The following is a 22,906-nucleotide window of genomic DNA, read 5'->3' on the forward strand; positions in this document are numbered from 1 at the left end:
TTTCACTAAGTGTATTGATTTATGAAATTAAGTATTAACAATTGTAATTGTTTTTATATTGTGCCATAATATTTTTCTTGTCCATTTTCAAAATATATTACATGCTACTTTGTATGTTTATATATGAATTTTATTTTCCTAATAAATTTATCATCATCATAATAACTCTAATTTCTTTTTCTCATTTGAAAATTTTCTTAATATAACTTATATCTTTTTAGTGTACGTTATATGCTATTCTCTCCATCTCATATTGTTTGTCTCTATTTGACTTTTTTTTTATCAAATTACTTCAATTTTGACCATTATTTTTAAAATAATACAAAAATTAAATTTTAAAAAATGTTTTGAAAAGTTTAAAATTCAAAATTTTTAAATCTTTTTCTTTTTTAATTTTATAGTTTTAAGATATTCTTAAAATTAATGACCAAAATTGAATTTATTTGTTAGAAAAGTTAATAAGGGACTAATATAATAGGATCGATAGAGTAAAAATTACTTTAGCTACTGATAAATATACTTTTCATGTTTATTAATTCAATAAATTAAGCATATCTTACTAAAGAAATTATATTTTACAACTTATTGTCTTGAAATATTGAAACAATGAATATTTTAATTATTACTAATATAATATTATTATTTATAAAATGATAGCATTCTATAAGCTTAAACCAAAATCTAACATTATTAAGCATTTTATATATTTAAGAATACTAATACAATTCTTATATTAGACCAAGACTTTGTATCATAGATCTCATATCAGTAAAAGATAGGATAAGTCTTCAGCTTATAAATAAGGATATTCTTCCATCAAATAGTAAGAGTATTCTTTTACCAAATAGACATATCTTTTAAGTTGTGTGATCTTATGACAAATGATATCAGAGCTTATTTTACTATTCATTCAAGTGAGACCCTATCATAAGAAATAATAATATCAAGATAAGTCCCCACTAAGGTAATCTCTCTCTTCCATGTGTGAAAGAATCAATACGACAAAAATCTCACATCAAAAAAGATGAGATAAGTCTTGAACTTATAAGTCAGACCTTTTTATATGTAATAAACATGTATTTTGAGTCGAAACTACCTCTCGACCTCCGATTTGTAACATTGAGTACTTTTTTTTTACCTCTAAAGTCATTTTAGCCTATTTTTTCATAAGTTTTTATAAAAAAAAACAATAAATTCGAGATAATCAAAATTTAACTTAAATTGTCAAGTTGGTACAAAAAATTCATTTTAAATTTGATTTGATTATTAAATCATTATGTTTGATAAGAAGTCGATAACTTATATGACAGTAATCTTGTATTTGGTAAGTAATCGGTAAATCATAAAGTGGTCATCTCATTTTTAGTAAATAGTCAGTATTTTACTTGGTAATGATTTATATCACTGAGAAGTGATATAATTTTCAACAAAATTGATGAAACAATATTTTCACCAGATGTAATAATATATGAAATTAAGTATGAACCATTATAATTGTTATTATATTATGTTAAAATATTTTTTTCGTATAATTTCAACATATATTGCATGCTACTTTTTATATTTATAGATGATTTTTAGTTTTTTAATAAATTTATCATTATAATAATAATTTTAATTTCGTTTTAAACTAATACCTTTTGTCATAGATTTCATATCAATAAAAGATAAGATGATTTTGAGCTTATAAGTAATGATATTCTTTCACCGAATAAGCGTGTCTTTTGAGTTGAAATTGTAATCTTGTTACAAATGGTATCAGAGCCTACTTAACTCTTAATTGAAATGAGATATTCTTATGAGAGATAATAGAGTCGAGATAAGCCTTCACCAAGTTAGATACCACTCTTCTATGTGTGAAAAAACTAACACAACAAAAATGTCACATCAAAAGAGATAAGATGAGTCTTAAACTTTTAAATGAAGTCTTTCTTTACCTAATAAAAATGTATTTTAAGTCAGAACTACTTTTAGACTTTTGATTTGTAATTTTTAGTACTTATTTTTACCCTTAAAGTTATTTTGATCTACTCTTTCATAAGTTTTCATATAAAAGAACACTAAATTCGAAAGAATCAAAATTTAACTCAAATTGTCAAGTTGATAGAAAAAATCTATTTTGAAATTGATATGATTATTAGATCATCATATTTGGTAAGAAATAGATAGCTTACATGGCAGTAATCTTGTATTTAATAAACGAACAGTAAATCATAAACTGACAATCTCATACTTAGTAAAAAGACAGTTTCTTACCTAATGATGATTTATATCACTTTTGATATTTTTCTCGCCATGAAACAATGTTTTCACCAAATGTAATAATTCATGAAATTCTATATGAACAATTATAATTGTTATTATATCGCATTAAAATATTTTTCTTGTCCAACTCCAAAATATATTACATTCTACCTTTTATATTTATATATAATTTTTATTTTTTTAATAAAATTATTATTATTATAATAACTCTAATTTTATTTTAAGCCAAGACCTTATATTGTAGATTTCATATTAATATAAGATAGGATGATCTTGAACTTATAAATAATGACATCTTTTCACTAAATAGACATATCTTTTGAGTTGAAAATGTGATCTTGCAGCAAATGGTATCAGAGTCTACTTAATTATTTATTGAATAAAACTTTTCCTTGAGAATTGGTTGGTGCATGATCCCCTGCCTAAAGAGTAGAGTTCGAATTCTCCCTCTCCCAATTATAAAAAAAAAACCTCTTGAAAAATATTAGAATCAAAGTAAGTCTTCATCAAAGTATATCTCACTTTTTCAAGTGTTAAAAATCTATACTTCAGATCTTCCTCTATCTAATAAACATATTTTTTGAGTCAAGAGTACTTTATGATTCTCGACATGAAATTTTTAGCACTTAATCTTATCTTTAAAGTCATTTTCGTCCATTATTTCATAAATTTTTATAAAAAAAAAACACTAAATTTGAGAGAATCAAAATTTAATTCAAATTGTCAAGTTGGTAGAGAAAATTCATTTTAAGTTTGAATTGATTATTAAATCACCATGTTTGCAAAAAACAATCAGTAACTTACATGGTGATAATCTTGTATTTGGTAAGTGACCGGTAATTCATGATGTGACAATTTCATATTTGGTAAAAAGTCAGTATCTTTCCTAACAATGATTTATATCATTGAGAAGTGATATAATTTTCAACAGAATTGAAAAAAACAATATTTTTGTCAAATGTAATGATTTATAAAATTAAGTATGAAAAAGTATAATTGTTCTTATATCGTGTTAAAATATTCTTCTTTTCTAATTTCAAATATATTACATGCTGCTTTTTATATTTATATATGATTTTTCTTTTCCTAATCAATTTATCATCATTGTAATAACTCTAATTTTTTTCTCATTTAAATATTTTTTTAATGTAATTTATATCTTTTTAGTGTACATTATATGTTACTTTTTTTTTTCATTTTGTTTGTCTTCATTTGATTTTTTTTATCAATTATTTCAATTTGAAATTTATAAGTAAAGATATTCTTTAATCAAAAAGACATATCTTTTAAGTCGAAAGTGTAATCTTATGACAAATGGTATCAGAGCATACTTAACTTTTAATAAAATAAAATCTTCTTATGAGAAATACTAAAGTTGAGATAAGTCCCTATCAAAGTAGATATTCTCTCTTTTTTATGTGTGAAAAAATCAATGTACCAAAAAACTTACGTCAAGTAGGGATGAAATGAGTCTTAAAATTTTAAATCAGATATTCTTTCATTTAATAAACATATTTTTTGAGTCAAAGGTGCTTCTTTACTTTCAATTTGTAACTTTTTATACTTTTTTTTACCCTTAAAAATCATTTTAGTCTATTTTTTCATAGGTTAGTTTTCATAAAAAAAAAAATCTAAATTCGAAAGAATCAAAATTGAATTCAAAATGTCAAATTAGTAAAGAAAATCTATTTTGAATTTGATTTGATTATTAAACCATCATGTTTGTTAAGAAATTAGTAACTTACGAGATTGTAATATTTTATATGATAAGTGACCAATAAACCATGCAGTGGTATTCTCATATTTAGTAAAGAGTCAATATCTTACCTAACTGTGATTTATATCATTGATAAGTGATATAATTTTCATTAAAAATGATGAAAGAATGTTTTTACTAAATGTAATAATTTATGAAATTAAGTATAAACAGTTATAATTGTTTTTGTATTGTGTTAAAATTTTTATATGTTATTTTTTATGTTCATATATGATTTTTCATTTCTTAATAAATTTATCATCATTAATAATCCTAATTTCATTTTCTCCTTTTAAATTTTTTTAATATAACTTATACCTCTCTAAAATTTTACTTTTTTTGTCTCATTTTATTTTATTTTTTTATAAATTATTTCAATTTAGAATTTATAAGTGAACGTATTCTTTCACCTAATAAACATATTTTAAATTGAAAATGTGATTCATGACAAATGATATCAGAACCTACCAAACTTTTCATCAACATAAAATCTTCCCATAAAAAATATTAAAATAAAGATAAATTCTTATCATAATAGATCTTTCCTTTATGTGTGATAAAATCAATATAACAAAAATCTCATATCCAAAAGAAACGAGATGAATCTTGATATATTTTTTGAATTGAAAAAATGATCTCATAACAAATGGTATCAAAGCTTACTCAATTATTCGTTGAAGTAAAATCCTATCATGAGAAATACTACGATAAAATTAAATCATCACCAAAGTAAAAACTGTCCTCTATTTGTGATAAAATCAATGCAACGAAAATCTCATATAAAAAAGAAATAAAATAAATCATAAACATATAAATCAAATCATCACCTAATAAATATTTTTTAAATTAGAAGTGTGAGCGCGCAACACTAGCAATGTATTTGTTTATTAAAAAAACATGTATACTATCAAAGTAGAAAATCATTAGTGTCAAATTATGTTCGAACTTATTTAAGCAAGAAAAAGAGGAAGAAAACTCAAAAGGAACTTAAGCTGCCAAAAGTATATACAAAGTAGAAAAGCTCAGGCAAAATGAGAATTAAGCTTTCAAGCATTCTTTAAATATACATTTTAGCAAAAATCAACAAAAACCATTTGCTTAGTGATGCCATCTCAATGACTGTTCCAGCAAGTCCAAAGAAAATGTCAATATTAAGGAAGCCAAAAATAATTTAAAAAAAAAAAACTAAAAGGAATACACAGGAGACACAATGCTTTCCACTCAGTCGGATGGCAGCATGACTGTATAATGTTCTTCTACCTTAAGTCTACTGCGGTGTTTGACCATGAGGTGGGGGACCTGGTGGTGGTGGAGGCGGCAGACCAGACTGACCACCAGACTGCAATAAGTGAAAGTATAACAAGTTAGCTTCTTCTGAACTCAAGTAAACTAACTAAATACAAGACTAAAATGAAGTTGCATGCAATGCAGGAGAGTTAAATGAACCAGGTAGTAGAATCATATATGTACAATATCGAAAAACCTCAAAAATCTAGTGCGTAAGAAATGGTGGAATTTTGAACATTGCTCCATATCCTTTAGAAAATAGGATAATGTTGATTATTCACTGTCCAGACAAGATGACGCAACAATCATTCAAGCAAATTAGTTTTAAGCCAAAGTGCAAGCATTTCAGAAGTCATTGTAGGAATAGTTTTCAACTAAGCTATTTCATTTTGCCATAACCAAAGAGCACATTCAGAGACAAAGAGGTGATTGTTATAGCTTTTCATTTCACTACCAATTGAGTTCCACTTAAATGCTTCCGATTGTTGTTCTACCACTGATTGTGGCTGCAAATCCAGCCACTGGCAGAAAATATGGGGACAGACACAGAACAGATCAAGGAGAGTGAATGACGTTACAGCAACAAAGAACCTTCTCTAATTTACCTGGTAAGGATTGAACCCTGGCATCATTGGCATCTGTCCACCCTGTGCACGATTGAATGCACCACCCTGTGGATACATTTGGCCTCCACCCGCATTTGCTGGTCCTTGCATATTTTGCATACCATTTGGAAAACCTCCAACTGTAGGGGCACCACTGTTCGGCAGGGATCCTGAGTGCATTGGATTCATGCCCATAAAATGGCCTTGTGGCATTGGAGGAGGCATCTGATTCATTGTACCTTGCATACCCTAGAATTTTGAAATAAGTTTGATGAGAGTTTGTCTCCATTAAAGATTGAACTTAAACAAAGATCTTAGCACCACACATTTACAGAAAAATCAACCCCAGCTACACAATTAAAAAGTCCCTAGGATATTATTGCATGCAGAAAGTAAATGGGTATTTACATCAACAGAAGACCATCGAGCAGAAAGTATTTCCAAAAGATTAATAGCTGCTTAAAATATTTGACTGCAGCTTTTCAATTTAACTCATTATTCTATTAAAAGGGGAAAAGAAAATAGAACTGCTTCAGTTTCGCAAGAAACACTTAGTTCTGCCTGCCTAACCAATATGCAGATTACACTACATCTGCAAATTGCCATATTCAAACAGGCTACCATACATAACTTCAAGCAGTACCATATGCCAGAAAATTAAGTTCTTTCCTATTCCACTTCTCAAACAAAAGATTGGATAATTTTTTAATTTACACCAAGAGGTTCATTTGCAAACCACATCCATAAACCCAGCTTCAACAGAAATACATGCCATCCAAGTTTGCAGCAAGTTGGGCAAACAGACCAAAGAAAATATAAGATCTTCCCTATTTGAAAACAAATATTAACTACAACTAATTGAAGCCCTACTGATTTGAAACTGAAAACAATAGTTGCAAAAAGGAATAATATGTAGTAGAGCTATGTAAAATGTGATACCATTGGACCGGGCATTGGCATTTGATGTGATGTTGGCATTGATGAAGGTGGAGGCAAAGATCCTGGCATTGAGGATGGGACAGGTGAAGGCATACCAATTGGAGGCATTTGCGGTGGAGGGCGTTGTAAATGAGGATGTGGAAGCAGGGGCATATGAGATGGAGGCTGTAGCTGTGACATATTTGGAGGTGCCATTTGCATAGGAGGCATTTGCTGTTGTTGCATCTGTTGAGGATTTTGTTGATATCCCTGCTGCTGATTGGCAACAAGAAGAGATGGATGTGGACCGGGAGGAAGAGGTGGAGCTCCAAAAGGCATGGAACCTGGAAGAGGCTGCTTTTGGTCCCCCTGAGCAGATCCATCAAGAGTTGGAACTGATAATGGCATCGGAACTCCAACACCGGGAATTGTTCCCTCATTTCGAGTCAATCCAGCAGCATATGGTCCCGGAGTTGTTGGACCTTCAGGTGCTGCAAAATTACCAGGCATACGACCAGCTAGTGCAGGGTTTTGCTCACCATAGCCTGGATACAGTTCACAGGGCCATTAAGTCTAGAACAAACTATAAATGCTCCAGCATATTTACAGAACAACATTGAGTTCTACATGAAAACCAATGAGTATCACACAATTAAATCATTCAGGTAAAAGTGGACAAAACAAACGACTGCAAAAACATCGTCTTTTCTTCCTTTTCTTTTCCAGATTACAGGGAAGAGTAAAGAACAGGGCAATAAGTAAAAACCTTGGTTCTGACCCATGCTAAATTTATCACGAGCAGTATCTCCAGGCCTATTTCTGCACCAAAACTTTGTCGTGTGATCATTGCTACCACTGCATATTAAAAATGAGTTAAATGCCTGAAGATGGGCTTGATATATAATTTACAGATTGATAAAACCATATATGCCTATCAGCATAATGCTGTAGACTAGAATAAATCATGTTTCATGCTCCAAATAGAGCAAGTACGGAAAAGAACAACATAAAACCAAATAACAGAAGAGAAGCCCTAGCCTAAAAGTAGCAGAAAAACAGTAACAACAATCACAAAGTTAAGAAACATTATGTATTCTTGTTCCACAGAACCTTATCACTTATAAGAGCATGTTCGATGGACTTTCCACAGCCATCCAAATGGCTCTTCAGAGTTACAGTGCTATGCCATATCGGCACCAATGCTAGCACATCATGAACCAGTGCCAAAACTTATCATATCCCTCTATACCAAGACATTTAGCCAACATACAAATTTTAAAATAGTGAATATAGAATTCTACAGCATCTTAAAATGATGATTAACTTAACCAATCCCTTTTCTCATTATCTTTTTGAAAAATCCAAATATGATGCGATCTAAAACATATTCAGACCTACAAGCATTTAAGCATTCAACCCATGTATGATTCTTGTGCACTTGAGCCTCAAATTCAAAGACTATTTTCAGGTTTTGCAGATATTCTCAAACAACTTCATTCAGTTCCTATCTCAAAATTTAAACATATCATTTAATTTTTAAATGATATGCATAAAACTACAAGGAAATCACCAAAAAGAATGCAGGGTTGACCGCACAGCACCAGACTGAGCTTACCTGCATAGAAGATATCCAATAGGATGCCAGGCAATATCCCACACGCTATTATCATGGGCATTGGGAATTTCAACCTGGGGAGTTTCATGCCTGTACATCAGAATGATCTTTAGTAATTGTAAGTTACAAAAACTAAATCATTAATTCAAAACTACAGCAATAAATATTATAACTAATATTTGAAATAAAAGAAAAATCTAATTAGCTTTGTAACACATGATGATAAAGTATCTAATCATGTGTACAGTAAACAAATGACCACTGACAGATGAACTTCATAAAATCAATTTTATTATTAAAAATTAATCTACTATAAAAAGATAGCAAATTTGCTTTTAGTAAAAAGTTTTGTTCCCTTATGGTTTTATCAAGCCTTTATAATTATAAATATGAGTTTAATCCCATCAAGGTCTTTAAACTGTGAACTTTTCAAATGTTTTGATGTTTCTCATATTTGGTCTTGTAACACCCCAACTCATAATAAACCTAAATATATCATGGGAGAGACAAACATCCAAGGTAAAAGTAAAACATTCAAAGCCACATAAGTTTTGTAACCTGGAGCATAAAGGAAAGGACAAAATGAGGAAATACAGTAATGCAACCAGTACAAGACATTCTGAATCAGAAAACTTACCCAACAAGCCAATGGAAAATGGATCCATCAAAACTCCCACTGACAAAGTATTCTTCATGGAATGGGTGCCAAGCCAATGCTGGCAAAATTGGAAATCAACATGTTTAAGAATCATCCTTACTGAAGTCATGCAAAAAAGAGAATGAAAATGATCAAGCATAACAATAACTATGCCACAATCATCCCAGTCTTTCAGGAGCTGTATCACAGTGGTGAACAATTCACAGCAGTCAAGCATGTATCTGACGTGTCAGGAGTTTTAAGCAATATCCATACAAAAAGTTCCACTTAGAATAAGTCTGACTAACCAGTCACATCCTTTCGGTGGCCTCGGAAAGATTCAAGCTCCTTCATAGCCCTGATGTCATAAAGCTGAAAAGGAAAAATAAAAGTTATCCTGAATATGAAAAAAGGAAAAAAAAATCTACTCCAATCAATTAAATAACAGCTTTGCAGAGAGGAAGAGGGTACTAACCTTGATGATTTGATCCTTTGCAGCAGTCAACACCCAATTACCATTTTGGTTCCATTTGACACAAAGTACTGTGTTTTTGTGGCCATGACTGCAAAGGACTTATATTACTTCCCAAAATAATTAAAATTGTTAGCTTGACCATTGAGTTTTACCAGGATAGTGTACTCACAATGAGCAAAGCTCTCTCCCTGTCTTAGCATCCCAAAGTTTCACGAGGTTGTCTTTTCCACCTAGGGAAAGGCCAATCAAATAGGAAAGCATGATGCCAAAATATCATGTAAAAGAAGCTCAAAAATAAACTTGAGACACACCTGAAACCAGTAAGGATTTTGTAGGGTGCCAATCAACACTTTTCACATCCCAACCATGGCCTGCCTGAGTTCAAACCATGTAAGGAACTCTTAGGTTAATTTATGGATGCCAGATATGTATATATATATATATATATATATATATATATATATATACATGATAGTAGATTTTGAACTTATTGGCCTAAACTTTAGGGTGCTAAAGAAACAAACTGATATATATTTTGGTGATCTTGTAAGAGATGGCAATGCTTCAGCCAGAGGTAATAATATCATATAATTTTGTACAAACACATTATAATCAAACTGCAAACATGAAGCAGAATAACGAGAGTAATCAATGAGACAAGAAATTATGTTGCTCCAGTATGCTATTAGGAAAACTCAAAGTAGGGGAAACAAGCTTATTCTTATAATTGATAAGTAGTCAAGAAACATTACCAGTTAAAGAACGCTCCTCCTGGCACCGGGCAAAGTCCCACACTTTTACAGTAGTGTCATCAGAACAGGAACAAAACTTTAAATCTGTCCTACAGAAACTGTTAAAAGGGTATGTTTATTAATGCCATACAGACAAAACTCTGACAGGAAAAAAAGAAGTATTAAAAAGGTACCTTAAGTCACGAACTGATTCTTTGTGAGCAGATTTATTGAACTTAACATTATTCATGTTATTCTGCCAATACCTAAAGGTAAACCCCACATACACACTCACATTAGCATAAAAAATATGCTTATGTCAAACAAATATTCACAAGCATGAAAGCAATAAGGCTAATAGCACCAAAGAATAATAGTAATATATACTTTATTGCACCCCCATCATCACCAGAAACCATCCAGTTGTCATTGTGACTCCATACCATAGACCTGATAGCTTGATCATGGGCCTAAGAATTTTAAAGAAAAAAAGGGTAAAAAAGCTGTCAATGTGGATTCTCTAATGAATAATCCTAATTAAATAAGATAAACATCACAACTAATGGAAATATACCTGAAGAATCATTTCAAAATTAAATGACTGTCCATTCCATAGAGTAAATTCCCCACTCTGAGAACCTGTGATGAGACGTCTGCCCGTGGGAGTCCACTAAGATGAATAAAAATTCAGAGCATAGTAGCTCAGTCAATTTAGTAACATAAAACAAGAACCTAAATCTTTTTTTCTCTAGAGGTGGGGGGGGACTACATTCTGTTGCTCTACATAAAGCAGAAAACCAACAATAGCACCCAATGCCTTCCGACACATAAAGTCATAAGCAATTCAAAGAAGAAGCATCATCAACAGCAATAATAAGAAGTTAAGCTTTTCTTCCACATAATAGGGTCAGCTGTCATAATAAATAAAAATATCATGAGATAAGACATGCAAACAAGTAAGTAGAAAAAGAAACAGCCGCTTCTATTTTTTATCACTACCTACTGCACCTAACAGTAAGCTGAGAATAAATATATAAATAAATAAAGATAAGATGGATGGATGGATGGATTTCATCCATCTGGTAGCCAATTATTGTTTTAGTTTCAATTTGTTGGTTAAACAAAGGTAACCATAGACTTTTAAAAGTTAATTTGAGTGAATGAGTGTCTAATCACGTGAAACACATTAAGATAACACATCTTTTCATTTCTAGCATTGGAAAAGCTAATTACGGAACCTTTTAATTCAAAAAATTCAGCCCAATGTCACATGCCAAGTCACCTTTAAGCCATCATTAGCAGATAGAAAAGATCCAACAACTTCCTCCATATGAAGCAGGACTTGAGCAATCAATCATACAACCAGTAAAATGTAATTAGATGAGAAAAAGCAATATGAAAGAAAACCAACCAAGTAAAAGATAAGAATACAGCAAAATTTGATTTTAATCTAACTCACCAAAACACGATTTATTGAACACCGATTTTTGTTTAGAGATGTATGAACAAATTTGGCAGCAAAGCTGGTGGATGGATTATCTATATAGGCAGCTGTGGGCAACACCTGCATGAAAGGTCAACAGATGATACTGTTTACATCTGACAATTCATAATCCAGGAAACAATAGAAAAAAGATAAAGCATGTTCACTAACATCAATTGCTGCTGCTGGAGTAGGCTGCAATACTGTCCTGTCCCGTGAATCTCGTTGCCACATGCGAATCTGCAGATCCATGATAATAGATTACAAGTAAGTGAAACTCAATTAGAGATTCAAAACGCAAAAAGGATTGAACTTGGCATCTCAAATAAAATAAACACAGATATAGCAAAAACTAGGGTTGAGATACTCTCCATTACTTTTTTCGACCAATATAAGCCAATACAAGCTTAATCTGTATTAGTAGGATCTACTCATGAATCATTTAGTAATTAGTGATGACAGGTATATTTGGTTGGTTGTGGTCCAAAAAGTAACAAATAGGAGCTAAGTCTCAGCATTTGGGAAAAACCAGAACATAATAAGTATTTCAGGATATAACTTTGTCCCATGAACCACAAAAAAGTACAGCTGAACACCATACATAAATGACATTGAAACAAATTAAAACCATGGGCCCCTATATTAAGACGGATTCTCCACCACCACCATGAAAGACAACTTCATAGGTGATATCTTAAGCATAAAGATAAGCTATAATACAGGGAGAGTTATGGGTAAGAAAGGTGCTAGAAAGTACTCTAAACTTTAAATTACAACAATCAAACAAACTGAACAAGGAACTTGAGCAAAAATTCAAGTAAGAAAAAAGCAGGCTGATTTCTAGAGAGGAAATCAACGACCATGTTGGTGAAGAGCAGGACATCAACCATAAGGATGATAGAAGCGACATTTAAGCCATCCAACAACAAACATAAGAATCTGTGTCAATGATCTCCCCAATTCTGACCATGTGACCACTTATAAAGATATGTCTAAAAGCATATGAAAAAGACCAAACAAGAGAAATTGACCTGCATATATCGCACAACAGTGCTTGTATAATCAACAGCTCTCCTTTGGGTCAGCTTTCTCATTCTTTTTGCAGCAAAGTTGTCACCATGAGCTGAAAGAAACATTATTAAAAAAATAGAAGAATCTATCAGAACTAAAACTGAGATAGCCTAATCTCATGTAAATTGCAACTCATCCTCTAAACATGCAGTTGTATGAAGCCATAGTTTTAGACCTAGAGGCTTACCATAAGACAAGCCTCATGGTGCAAATTGAACCTCAAAGTGTAAATCCATGAGGCTTACAACCATGAGCAGCAAACTGCATAAAAAGCCTATAGTATAAGAACTTCAAAATATCCTCACATATCAATTTGGTAGACAAAGTTTCCTTGGTAATCACTAATCTTAACTTAGAAACACACACAAAAAAGTACAGGTTCCAGTATTGCTTAATTAATTCAGACAATCAATTGCTCAAGATAACTCGAGCAAATATTGATAATGCAAAATCCAAAGTTGTGGTCTTTCTTTAATGTTGGACTGATATGGTTCTTACCAGAGAAACTCAACATTAATCATATAACTAGGTTTCGTTTCCTTAAGTTCTAAGAACAAAGACTTTATATTTGCTTAAAATTGCAGATTTTAAGTCCCAAACGCTTATTTTCTGTACTTATAAGTTATAAGGTATTAGGTGTTACATGTATGGTTTAAAAATGATTTTATGGTAATTTTGGCAGTAGCCCATAGTTGATCTTGACTGCAATGCAGGACTATGATCTTTAGAATTTTACATACAAGCTTGTGATCTTCTTCAACTTAGACTCCATTTGGTTGATGCCTCTGCAACTTGCTTTCTGTTAGTAGCTTTTTGCTTCTTGAAAACTTTCTTTTCATTAGTTGCTTTTGTTCAATAAACAAAATTATATCCTTTTAATCTATAATCTTCCAAAAATATTATTTACTTTTGTATCTGATCGCATTTTTCTTTTCTTTTGGAAGCAAAAAGCAATTAGCAAAAGCACCAACCAAATGGAGCCTAAGTAACTTGTTTGTTAGAATTCCAGCAGCAATTCTGCTTTCTTTATGAATTCCTACAGCAACCCTAACCGAGGTGATAAGCCTCTCAATCCTAAGCGCAATTTCCCCCTTATTCCTCCAATTTTCAGCTTTTTTTCAGGTATGCAATCACCTAACCTTTGAATTTCAAGAATTAAATAACTATTTTGCAAAAAATGTCTATAATGCTCAATAATTTGAACTAAAAGAATACAAAATTGTAAAAAAAAAAAAAGAGAGAGAGAAAGAAATTGAGAATTATTATTCTACCGTCATAAGGCGGAATCTGAGGAGGAGCAGGGTGGTGATACTCCGAGTTCAGAGTAGTGGAAGAAGCTGAGGGCTGCCGCATCATTTGCGGGGGCGGCGGGGGAGGACCTCTTGGGAACTCCCCACCTTGGGACGGCGGCGGCTGGTTCTGCTGCTGTTGTGGATCACCGTACATCATTGTGAAAACCCTGGAGGACAATCCCAAATCGTAAGGCAGAGTGAAGTGAGTGGAGTTGCAGAGCACTGGATTAAAACCCTAAACCCAGAATTTCATTTTTGGTGGATTTTGGGAGCGGGAAAGAGAGTATTGACTGTAGGGTTGTTTTTGACCGTGTAGTTCGAAGTCGGGTCGTAAGTTCCACCAAACGGGTCAACCCGAGTATTCTTTTTTATTTGATTTATAATTAAGTTTTTCCTTTTTATATATAGAACATATCTTATGATTATAAATTTTAGTTTATTTAAAAATGAGATGCACCTTAGTTCATTTGACTTAATGTTGTTTCATAAATTGAAATTTTTAATACACTCAAAGGTTAAATATGTTTGGTAAACTGAAAAACTTAATATTAAATTGTTAAATAATAGTAGACTTTTAAATACTAAATTTACAATATGTAAAATGTTATTGTAGTATCAAAATTTAAATGGTAAATAGAATTTTATTGAGTTTTTTGAAATATATATATGAATTAATAAATAGAAATTTCATATTTACTAAGGGTTTAAAATATTATAAAAAAAGAAGTTTTAATTAAAATATTAAGATAATGTGGTCAAATTTATAAAATTTTTAAGTAAGATTTCACTAGATGAAATTAATTTATTAGATTTAATTTAATAAAGTTGTCTAATAACATAACATTAAAGATCAAAGTAATTGACACATAACATCTTCATTAAAATCAGCAAACTTTTCTGATTCATTACAATATTTAGAATACCAAATTAAAAGTATTAAATTAACAGCTTTAAAATTGTTTGACCTATTGATAGAAAACCCAACAATTCTAATGTCAAACAAAAAACAATTTTATCCATAGCAACTACATCATAGTATATAACTCACCACTAGTGAATTACAAGTATGATATAAAGGCTAACTGCCAAGTAGAAGTGAAGTGGACAGTCAATTGACTCGAGCCGAGCCCAAAGTAGTGTGCTACTAATGACAAAATTGGTTTAAGCTGTCAGAATACCAAAGTACAAAGCAAAATTAAACAAGTCAACCAAGCCAAGTAGTAGAAGATTGTGGAAGTCTATCAAGCACTCTAGACAATAATAGCATCCAGAAGGTTCTAGGTGCAGACAATGGTACTCTCCAAAAGGTTCTAGTTGTAGGGTGAGACATGCTAGAGTATTGGAGAAGGGTTGAACAGTTGAAATTCAAGGGTAAGACTACAACACCAAGGTAAATATTATGCATAATATATTGCAAAAACAATATATACTAACATTCAGCCTTACTCTTTTGGTTTTGCTCTTGCTCTCTATTTTCATTTCTTAGTGTTAGTGTCACATCTCTTGCTGGAATGATTCCTTCAAAGGTGATCAAAGGCTAATTTGGATACTATAGTGTATAAACTATCGCAGGATACACAATTTGAAGTTTATTATTTTCGATCTGAAGTAAAAAAAAATAATATGGTGACAAAATATTTTTTGTTGATAAATTTGTAATTTTTAAAAATGAATTAGTCATTTTAAGGTACACAATTTGAGATTTATTATTTTCGATTCGAAATTAAAGAGGTGATATGGTGAAAAAGTATTTTTTGTTGTTGATAAATTTATGGTTTTCAAGAATGGATTAGTCATTTTAAGGTACACAAGTTGGGGTTTATTATTCTCGATTCGGAATTAACGAAGTAATATGGTGAGAAAGTATCTTTTGTTGCTAATAAATTTATGGTTTGCAAGAATGAATTAGTCATTTTAAGGTACACAACTTGAGATTTATTATTCTCGATTTGGAATTAAGGAGGTGATATGGTGACAAAGTATCTTTTGTTGTTGATAAATTTGTGGTTTTGAAGAATGAATTAGTCATTTTAAGGATTTGAATAAAAAAAAAACAAAGACAAAGAATATTTGGCTCTAAACAATTGTTCAATATCTTTGTAATCCAACAAAATGATACGATTGTTAAACTTGAAAAAATATATACATGCTATGTAATTGAAGTTTGTTTATGAATGAAGTTCAAAACTGTTGATGAGTATAATTCCTTTTCAAGATTCTAAACTAATAGTATGTGAGGCTATTTATTTTTGTTACATTATTATCTTATCAATTTACTTAATGAAATTTAGCTCTCTAATGATAACTATAAGCAAAACCTAATTTTCCACAAAAAATTTGTAACAAAAAATAACGACAAACTTTCATTTGGTCAACCTAAGAATGATTTTGAGTCTTTCCTAAAACCCCTCTTGGGATTTGAAGTCAATTGAACAGACCTTTTATACAAATAATTAGGTGTAATATCTGTCTTGGTATGTGCTTACACAAAATAAGCTCTAAAGATAAAAAACAAAAGAAATCACATATCTTAATCTCTTAGAAGAAGTTGACTTTTGCTTGACGAATAAGCTACCATTTTTTTCATGTTTAGCAACAAGATTGCTACCATTTTCTTAATGTTTAGGAAAAATATTGAAAATTATTATTAGTGCTAGAACATATTTACATAAATTTTTCTCTATTTTATGAAATTATCTCTATTTAGCTCATTAATTTGTATTGTGGTAACTATGTTCCTCAACTCAAAGAAAAAAAAGACAAAAGAAAGAAAATACAAATAATTAACTTGAATATATTTATAGACCATAATCCTAACCTCATATAATTTGTATTTTTGTAACTTATGCTTCCAACTCAAAAGAAAAAAAATACAAATCATTAATTTGGATATATTTACAAACCATAATCCTAAATCGAAATTAAAAACTTAATTCTATTTTACATTTTGCTAAGGGATTGAGCAGAACTATGTAAGTTAATGGATGTTAGGGGCAACTATCATATGTTAAGTCAAATAAGATATCTTGGTTAACAAGAAATAAGTTACGTTGAGTTTAATTAACATTTTTTTTACAAAATAATAATAAAAAATAAAGAAGGAATAGAAACCAAAAACTAATTATCAAAAGTGTCTATCAAATGAAACGAAATTTTAGTGATCAAAATACCTAAGGAGTCCTTAAAGTTATGCATTTTGTTTAATTTAGTCTCTGTACTCAAAATCATAACATTTTTAATCTCTTAATTTTGAGAATTGTTTCAATTTAATCCCTCTTTAATTGCATTGAATTTTACCGTCAAAAGGATAATGTCAGCGCTGACATTAGCGTCAACATGACACATTTTGATGACATGGCACTTTACATGATGATGTGGCATGCCACGTGGTGCCGACGCGATGACGTGGCATGCCACATGGCACTGAAGTGATGTCAACATTGCCATGTCATCATAATAATGCCACGTGACACTACCACATCATCATGTCGGTGCCACGTGACATGCCATGTCATCATGTAGGTGTCATGTCATCAAAATGTGCCACGTCGGCACTAATGTCAACGCTGACATCATCATTTTAACGGCAAAATTGGATGTCATTAAAAGGAGGAACTAAATTGAAGCAATTCTCAAAATCAATGGACTAAAATGTTATGATTTTGAACACAATGACTAAATTAAACAAAATGCATGGATACAAGGACTTTCCAAATATTTTGATCAAATTTTAATTAAACATCTTGCCTCTAATGTTAATGAAAAGAAAAACAAATTTAACAATAATAACAATTTAAAAATCTTAAATAATTAGGGCTTAGTTAAAAAATTGAACATAATTGACTAAACAATTCAAAACTAATTACTTTGGCGAGTTACCAACTTTAATAAAATAATACTTATATGTACTTAATATTTAAGTCCACACATATATGATGTATCCTGCTCATAGACTTAGATTTTGAACCTCTCCATCCTCAAAGTATTAATTATAAAAATATAAGTTATTTACCATTTCTTCTTATAATATTAATTGATCTAAATTAATTAAATTTTTCTCTAATTTAGTTGTTCCTAATTTTCAATGTCAAATTTATATTCAAATTCATAGCCTCACAGAATTTTCCTATTTATTTAATTATGATTCTTATTAGCATTGCTACAATAAATTTTATGCACATATACTCATAATTTGTTGCATTCTACCATTTACATTAGTGTATAACTTTTAAAAAAAAAAATTTTCTTCAACTATATAGTTAGTTATTTTTTTTCTTTTCATCATATGCAAGTTTATACAACAAATTTTGTGATATGTAGTGCTATGTGGCATGAAATTACTTTATTGTTTCAAGCTTAGTATTGTATTCCTAAATCATGCTTTCATAAATTTTTTTCTAATAAATCTATAGATTTAATTAGTATTTATGAGTTCAATATAAATTCCATTAAAATTGAATTTTGATCATTTAAAATATCTTCAAAATCTCTTGAAACGTATTTTCAATTTCACTTTATGTCTATTTATTATTATTTTTTCATTAAATCACTTATAATATTTTTTTAAAAAATAAAAATTACTTATTTTTATAAAAAATAATGGTAAAAAAAATTAAAACCCCAAAATTGAAATGTTTAATATTGGACCTTTGATTGCATTGCACCACAACCTTTCTCATCTCTTTCTTTTACCCTTGATCCAAAAGAACTTGCAATTAGAACTTGCCAATTTTAATACCACCATTACCACAAAAGGAACACCGGTCCAAGTTTAGTTAGTTTGAGTTTTGTATAGTTATATGTGTGTTATAACGGTGTCAATTCATTTAAAATATATAAATATTCAAGTTTTATACGAATTGACACAATTATATGATATGTTTATGTATATTTAATTAATTATATAAACATATCAATTGATATTACTCAACATATTTAACTCGTTTGAAGTTATTTATTAGATTATTTATTCACGTTTAAATAAGCTAACATGTATAATCAATTAATTTTACGATTCATAAATAATCTTATTAATCATGTCATGTAACTCATGTCTTCGTTATTAATTAATTATCGTGTTTGTCTTGACTCATTTAGTTATTATACCGTTACCCTTTAGACAGTAATATTATAACCAAATAAAAGGAGTTTTCAACCCTGCCTGCAATGGCAAAAATAAGGGATACAAGTCCTACCTGTTTTTAACACATAATTGTTTATCAAATGCCTTCATTACAAACCACTCCAAAGACAGTCCAACAAGAACTAAAAAAGATAAAATATAAAGTTATCACTATATATAAGATGATAGATCAAATCCTAGGCACAATACCAATACATTCCAACACTGATTCAGAGCGTTAACCATGACATATAAGTGGGTCATAATCATTGAAACAAAAGTCTTCATCAGAGTCATAATAAAGTCTTGAACCCTTAACACTTGAATGCAGTGATGTATGAAGCTAGCTCCAACATCTCATCATCATCCTCATTAAAGCCTATGCAGTCGCTAACATCTAAAAAGACAAGTTGCTGGCAGCCTTGCAGAATTGTTACTAAATTCTTTTGCTCGATAGATTCCTCTTCAAGAAACAGGTGTGCAATCTTTGGAAGTAGAGTGACAATAGCCAAAGCCTCATCTTCCTCAATTCTGGCATTGGAGGCGCATAACACCACTAAAGTTCTGGCAGTTGAGGCTGACCTCGGCAAGGACATCCTTCAAATTTTATGAACGAAAAGTATCAAGTACACCAAATTCTTGAGCTTCCCTATCAGTTCTTGAATCATGAGTGACTGCCGAAAGCCTGAGAAGGAAGGTAGACCCACTACCTGTAAGCCAGGACACCTGGGAAAGAAAATATTGCTTTGTTAGCCATGAAATACCAGAATCTGAGTAAAATGCAACAATCATCAATGACTTTTGTGTGATATTTCATTTTCAGATGTGACATTAAAACTCAACTTTTGAATCTGATCCCTTTTAAAAATGTTTCAAAGCCATTCATTCTTTCAATCATTGTTAACAATTAATCGTATATGCCACCTTAGCATCATATGAACATCCGCATGGCATAAACTCAGCTTTTTTTTGCCGCGTGGACATCACATGGACGTCCATGTGGCGCTATGGCAGTAGATTTTATCGGATTTTAATGGCAGTTGCAAATGAAAATAAAATATTATACGAAGATCATGAATGCTGGGTGTAATTTACTCCAAAATTTTCATGTAGACAAATGCAAAATTCATAGGCAAGCTTAAAAAGGTTTGAGAATTTAATAAAAAAATTAGCAAAACTGTCTGATAATGTAGCATAAACCTACTTGTCTGCAACATACTCCAGTGCCTCATCAGAACAGGGTTCTGGGAGAATCAGTGTAGTAGCATTTCCATGGCTTCGATCCACCATGGACTTTATGAATGCAGTAGCAGAGAATTCCTCAATTATATATGTATCCATCAATCTTCCTTGAAATGAATCATTGGGAACATTCATCAATTTTAGGAAAAATAAGACTCTGCCAGCACAAAGGATTAATGCTGGCTTCATGCCATGACTTGCATACAAAAGGTACACCCAACAGCAGTGACTGCATGCCCACTCTTCCAAACACATTGATCAAACAATCTGTCGGCATATCCTCCCACTTTCTTTCTTCTTTCATATCTGTTTAAGTAACAAAAGGAGACTATGTTACTCGAACTTGCAGATGAGTGTCAGATACAAGTATGTATCCGGGTAATTCCCGACCTCTAAGTGTAACATTGCAGTTATATTAGATAACTAAACATGTATTATATAATTATAATATAATAAAGTAATCTAACCTAAGTAAAAAACATGATAAATGTTAGTTCTGAATCAACATTCAGATGCAAGGCATTATGCTAATATGCAGAACTCAAATTTGAAGAATATGAGTCTCATTCATATAAAAAATTAAGATTAAAATATAACAATTTATTCATTATTTAAAAAAAACACACATAAAGTAAATCACAATATTAATGTTGCCTAACTAGTTGGCTTGACGACTCCCCACCAAAGTCCTATAAAAAGTCAGTAAAAGTAAAATAAATTAATATAAGAAGGGATGAAAATTGAATCCTAGATTGTAATTTTTGCTGGAAATTGCAGATTTTAAGTCACAGAGGCTTGTTTTCCAGGCTTAATAAGTTATTTACTTCAGAAATTATTTAATGGGAGTTTTAGCATTTGCCCATATTTGATCTTGATGCTCTGTATGACTATGACGCTTGGAATTTTACATGCAAGCTTGTCATCTTCGTCAATTTAAGCCCTCTGTGCTTTTTGTATCTAAACGTGCTTTTCCTTTCTTCTGGAAGCAAAACGGAAGTAGCAGAAGCACCAAACGGAGCCTAAAGAACTTGTTTGTTAGAATTCGTAAAGCCAACCCTAACCTAGGTATGAAGTCTCACGAATTACGCTCATTTGCTTAATTATGCGATAGTCCGTGTGGTACTTGAGTGGATATTTCCACGCAAGTTAGCCAATATTCGATTATATTTAATCCAACATTAATAATAACAACAAATCAAACTTAAAAAACCTGCATCAAAATCAAAAGACATACTGAATACCATATATGTAACTAATAAGTCATAAAAATGACAACTGTTTTATTAATACGAAATTAATTATAAAAGGACCAAGATATGTTATCGTCGGGGCTATAGAGGTAGTCCTAGATGATTCGCTATAAACATACTTTTACCAATAAGGCAACCCAACAATTTACGAACTGCTCACTCCTTATAAAAAGTTTACGAGATTTTACAAGTATTCTATTAATAACCATTACAACGTTTGAAATGAGAACATTTCTTTCCTAAAAGGTCTTTCCTTTTAAAAACTTAATAAGTATTTTTAAAAGTGTCACCACAAGCTATTACATTATTTGAAAGAGAGACATTTTCTTTATAAACACAAAAGACTTAATCTCATAGATAACTGTACTCTATCATAATTTGATATAAGGTTGGCTCATGACATGAAGCCTCTCAAGCCTAAGTGCGATTTCTACCGTCATGATTCGAAATCTGAACTAAAACAACACAAAATCGTAAACAAAAAATATTTGAGAATTATTATTCAACCGTCATTAGGCGGAATCTAAGGAGGAGCAGGGTGGTGATACTTCGAGTTAAGAGTAGTGGAAGAAGCTAGGTGCTGCTGTTGCATCATTTGTGGAGGACCTCTCTGTAACTCCCCACCTTGAGGCGGCTGTTGTGGATCACCCTACATTACCGTATATCTGAAACTCCCCACCTCGCTGCTCCATCTTCTCATCATCCGGAACTCACGCTTTTTTTTTTAATTGGTGAGTCTTGTTTCATAAATATGTATGCGTATTGTATTGTACTGTGATCACATGAATATTAGTGGATAATATGATTATTACTTAATTATTAAATTAAAAAATTATCATCATTTTATTTTAGGTGTTTGTTTAATTAAAACATAATTATCAATATAATTAATCTTAATAGGATTCTAATCATTTTTGTTACAAACTAAAATTACATTTCATATATGCTTAATATATTTTATGAACATTAATTCAAACAGAAATATCCAAACACAATGACTTTTCATTTCTTTAATCAATAATAACGGATGAAGGTTCATAAATTATTATGTGAGTACAATATAAAAATTTCAAATCGTATCCAAAAGTAATAATCATGTTATATAATTTTCTCTTATAACATGATAGCACTACATCATAACTTTTTAATACATTAAA

The 22,906-nt window shown here is 30.8% G+C and overlaps 1 protein-coding gene and 1 pseudogene across 2 annotated transcripts; both read right to left on the minus strand.

Moving 5' to 3' along the window:
* Nucleotides 5,004–14,405, minus strand: LOC18587290 (flowering time control protein FY). 2 transcript variants are annotated; one of them, XM_018129508.1, is made up of 19 exons: nucleotides 14,115–14,367; nucleotides 13,031–13,104; nucleotides 12,804–12,895; nucleotides 11,944–12,012; nucleotides 11,749–11,853; nucleotides 10,864–10,959; nucleotides 10,677–10,759; nucleotides 10,484–10,555; nucleotides 10,311–10,408; nucleotides 9,870–9,929; nucleotides 9,728–9,788; nucleotides 9,559–9,646; nucleotides 9,392–9,455; nucleotides 9,084–9,162; nucleotides 8,447–8,536; nucleotides 7,598–7,686; nucleotides 6,853–7,376; nucleotides 5,914–6,162; nucleotides 5,054–5,360 (listed from the first exon to the last, which is right to left on the minus strand). In XM_018129508.1, exons 3-19 carry the CDS (start codon nucleotides 12,864–12,866, stop codon nucleotides 5,289–5,291), a joined length of 1,962 nt encoding a protein of 653 aa, XP_017984997.1. In that variant the 5' UTR covers nucleotides 12,867–12,895; nucleotides 13,031–13,104; nucleotides 14,115–14,367; the 3' UTR covers nucleotides 5,054–5,288. The 2 variants fall into 2 exon arrangements, with proteins under 2 accessions (XP_007011064.2, XP_017984997.1); XM_007011002.2 differs by lacking the exon at nucleotides 13,031–13,104 and having other exon boundaries at nucleotides 5,004–5,360; nucleotides 14,115–14,405.
* On the minus strand, nucleotides 19,496–20,803 carry LOC18587291 (annotated as a pseudogene).

Source organism: Theobroma cacao, chromosome 10 (assembly GCF_000208745.1).
Source record: "Theobroma cacao cultivar B97-61/B2 chromosome 10, Criollo_cocoa_genome_V2, whole genome shotgun sequence".
In the NCBI taxonomy this organism is placed as follows: Eukaryota; Viridiplantae; Streptophyta; class Magnoliopsida; order Malvales; family Malvaceae; genus Theobroma; species Theobroma cacao.

Bases quoted from the DNA above. Each gene is read 5' to 3' on its own strand.
- LOC18587290 (XM_007011002.2), bottom strand. From the start codon at position 14,292: ATGATGTACGGTGATCCACAACAGCAGCAGAACCAGCCGCCGCCGTCC. The intron at 7,687-8,446 runs GTAAGCTCAGTC...TTTAATATGCAG, and splicing joins ATTGGATATCTTCTATGCAG to TGGTAGCAATGATCACACGA. The intron at 7,377-7,597 runs GTTTTTACTTAT...AACTGTATCCAG, and splicing joins TAGCATGGGTCAGAACCAAG to GCTATGGTGAGCAAAACCCT.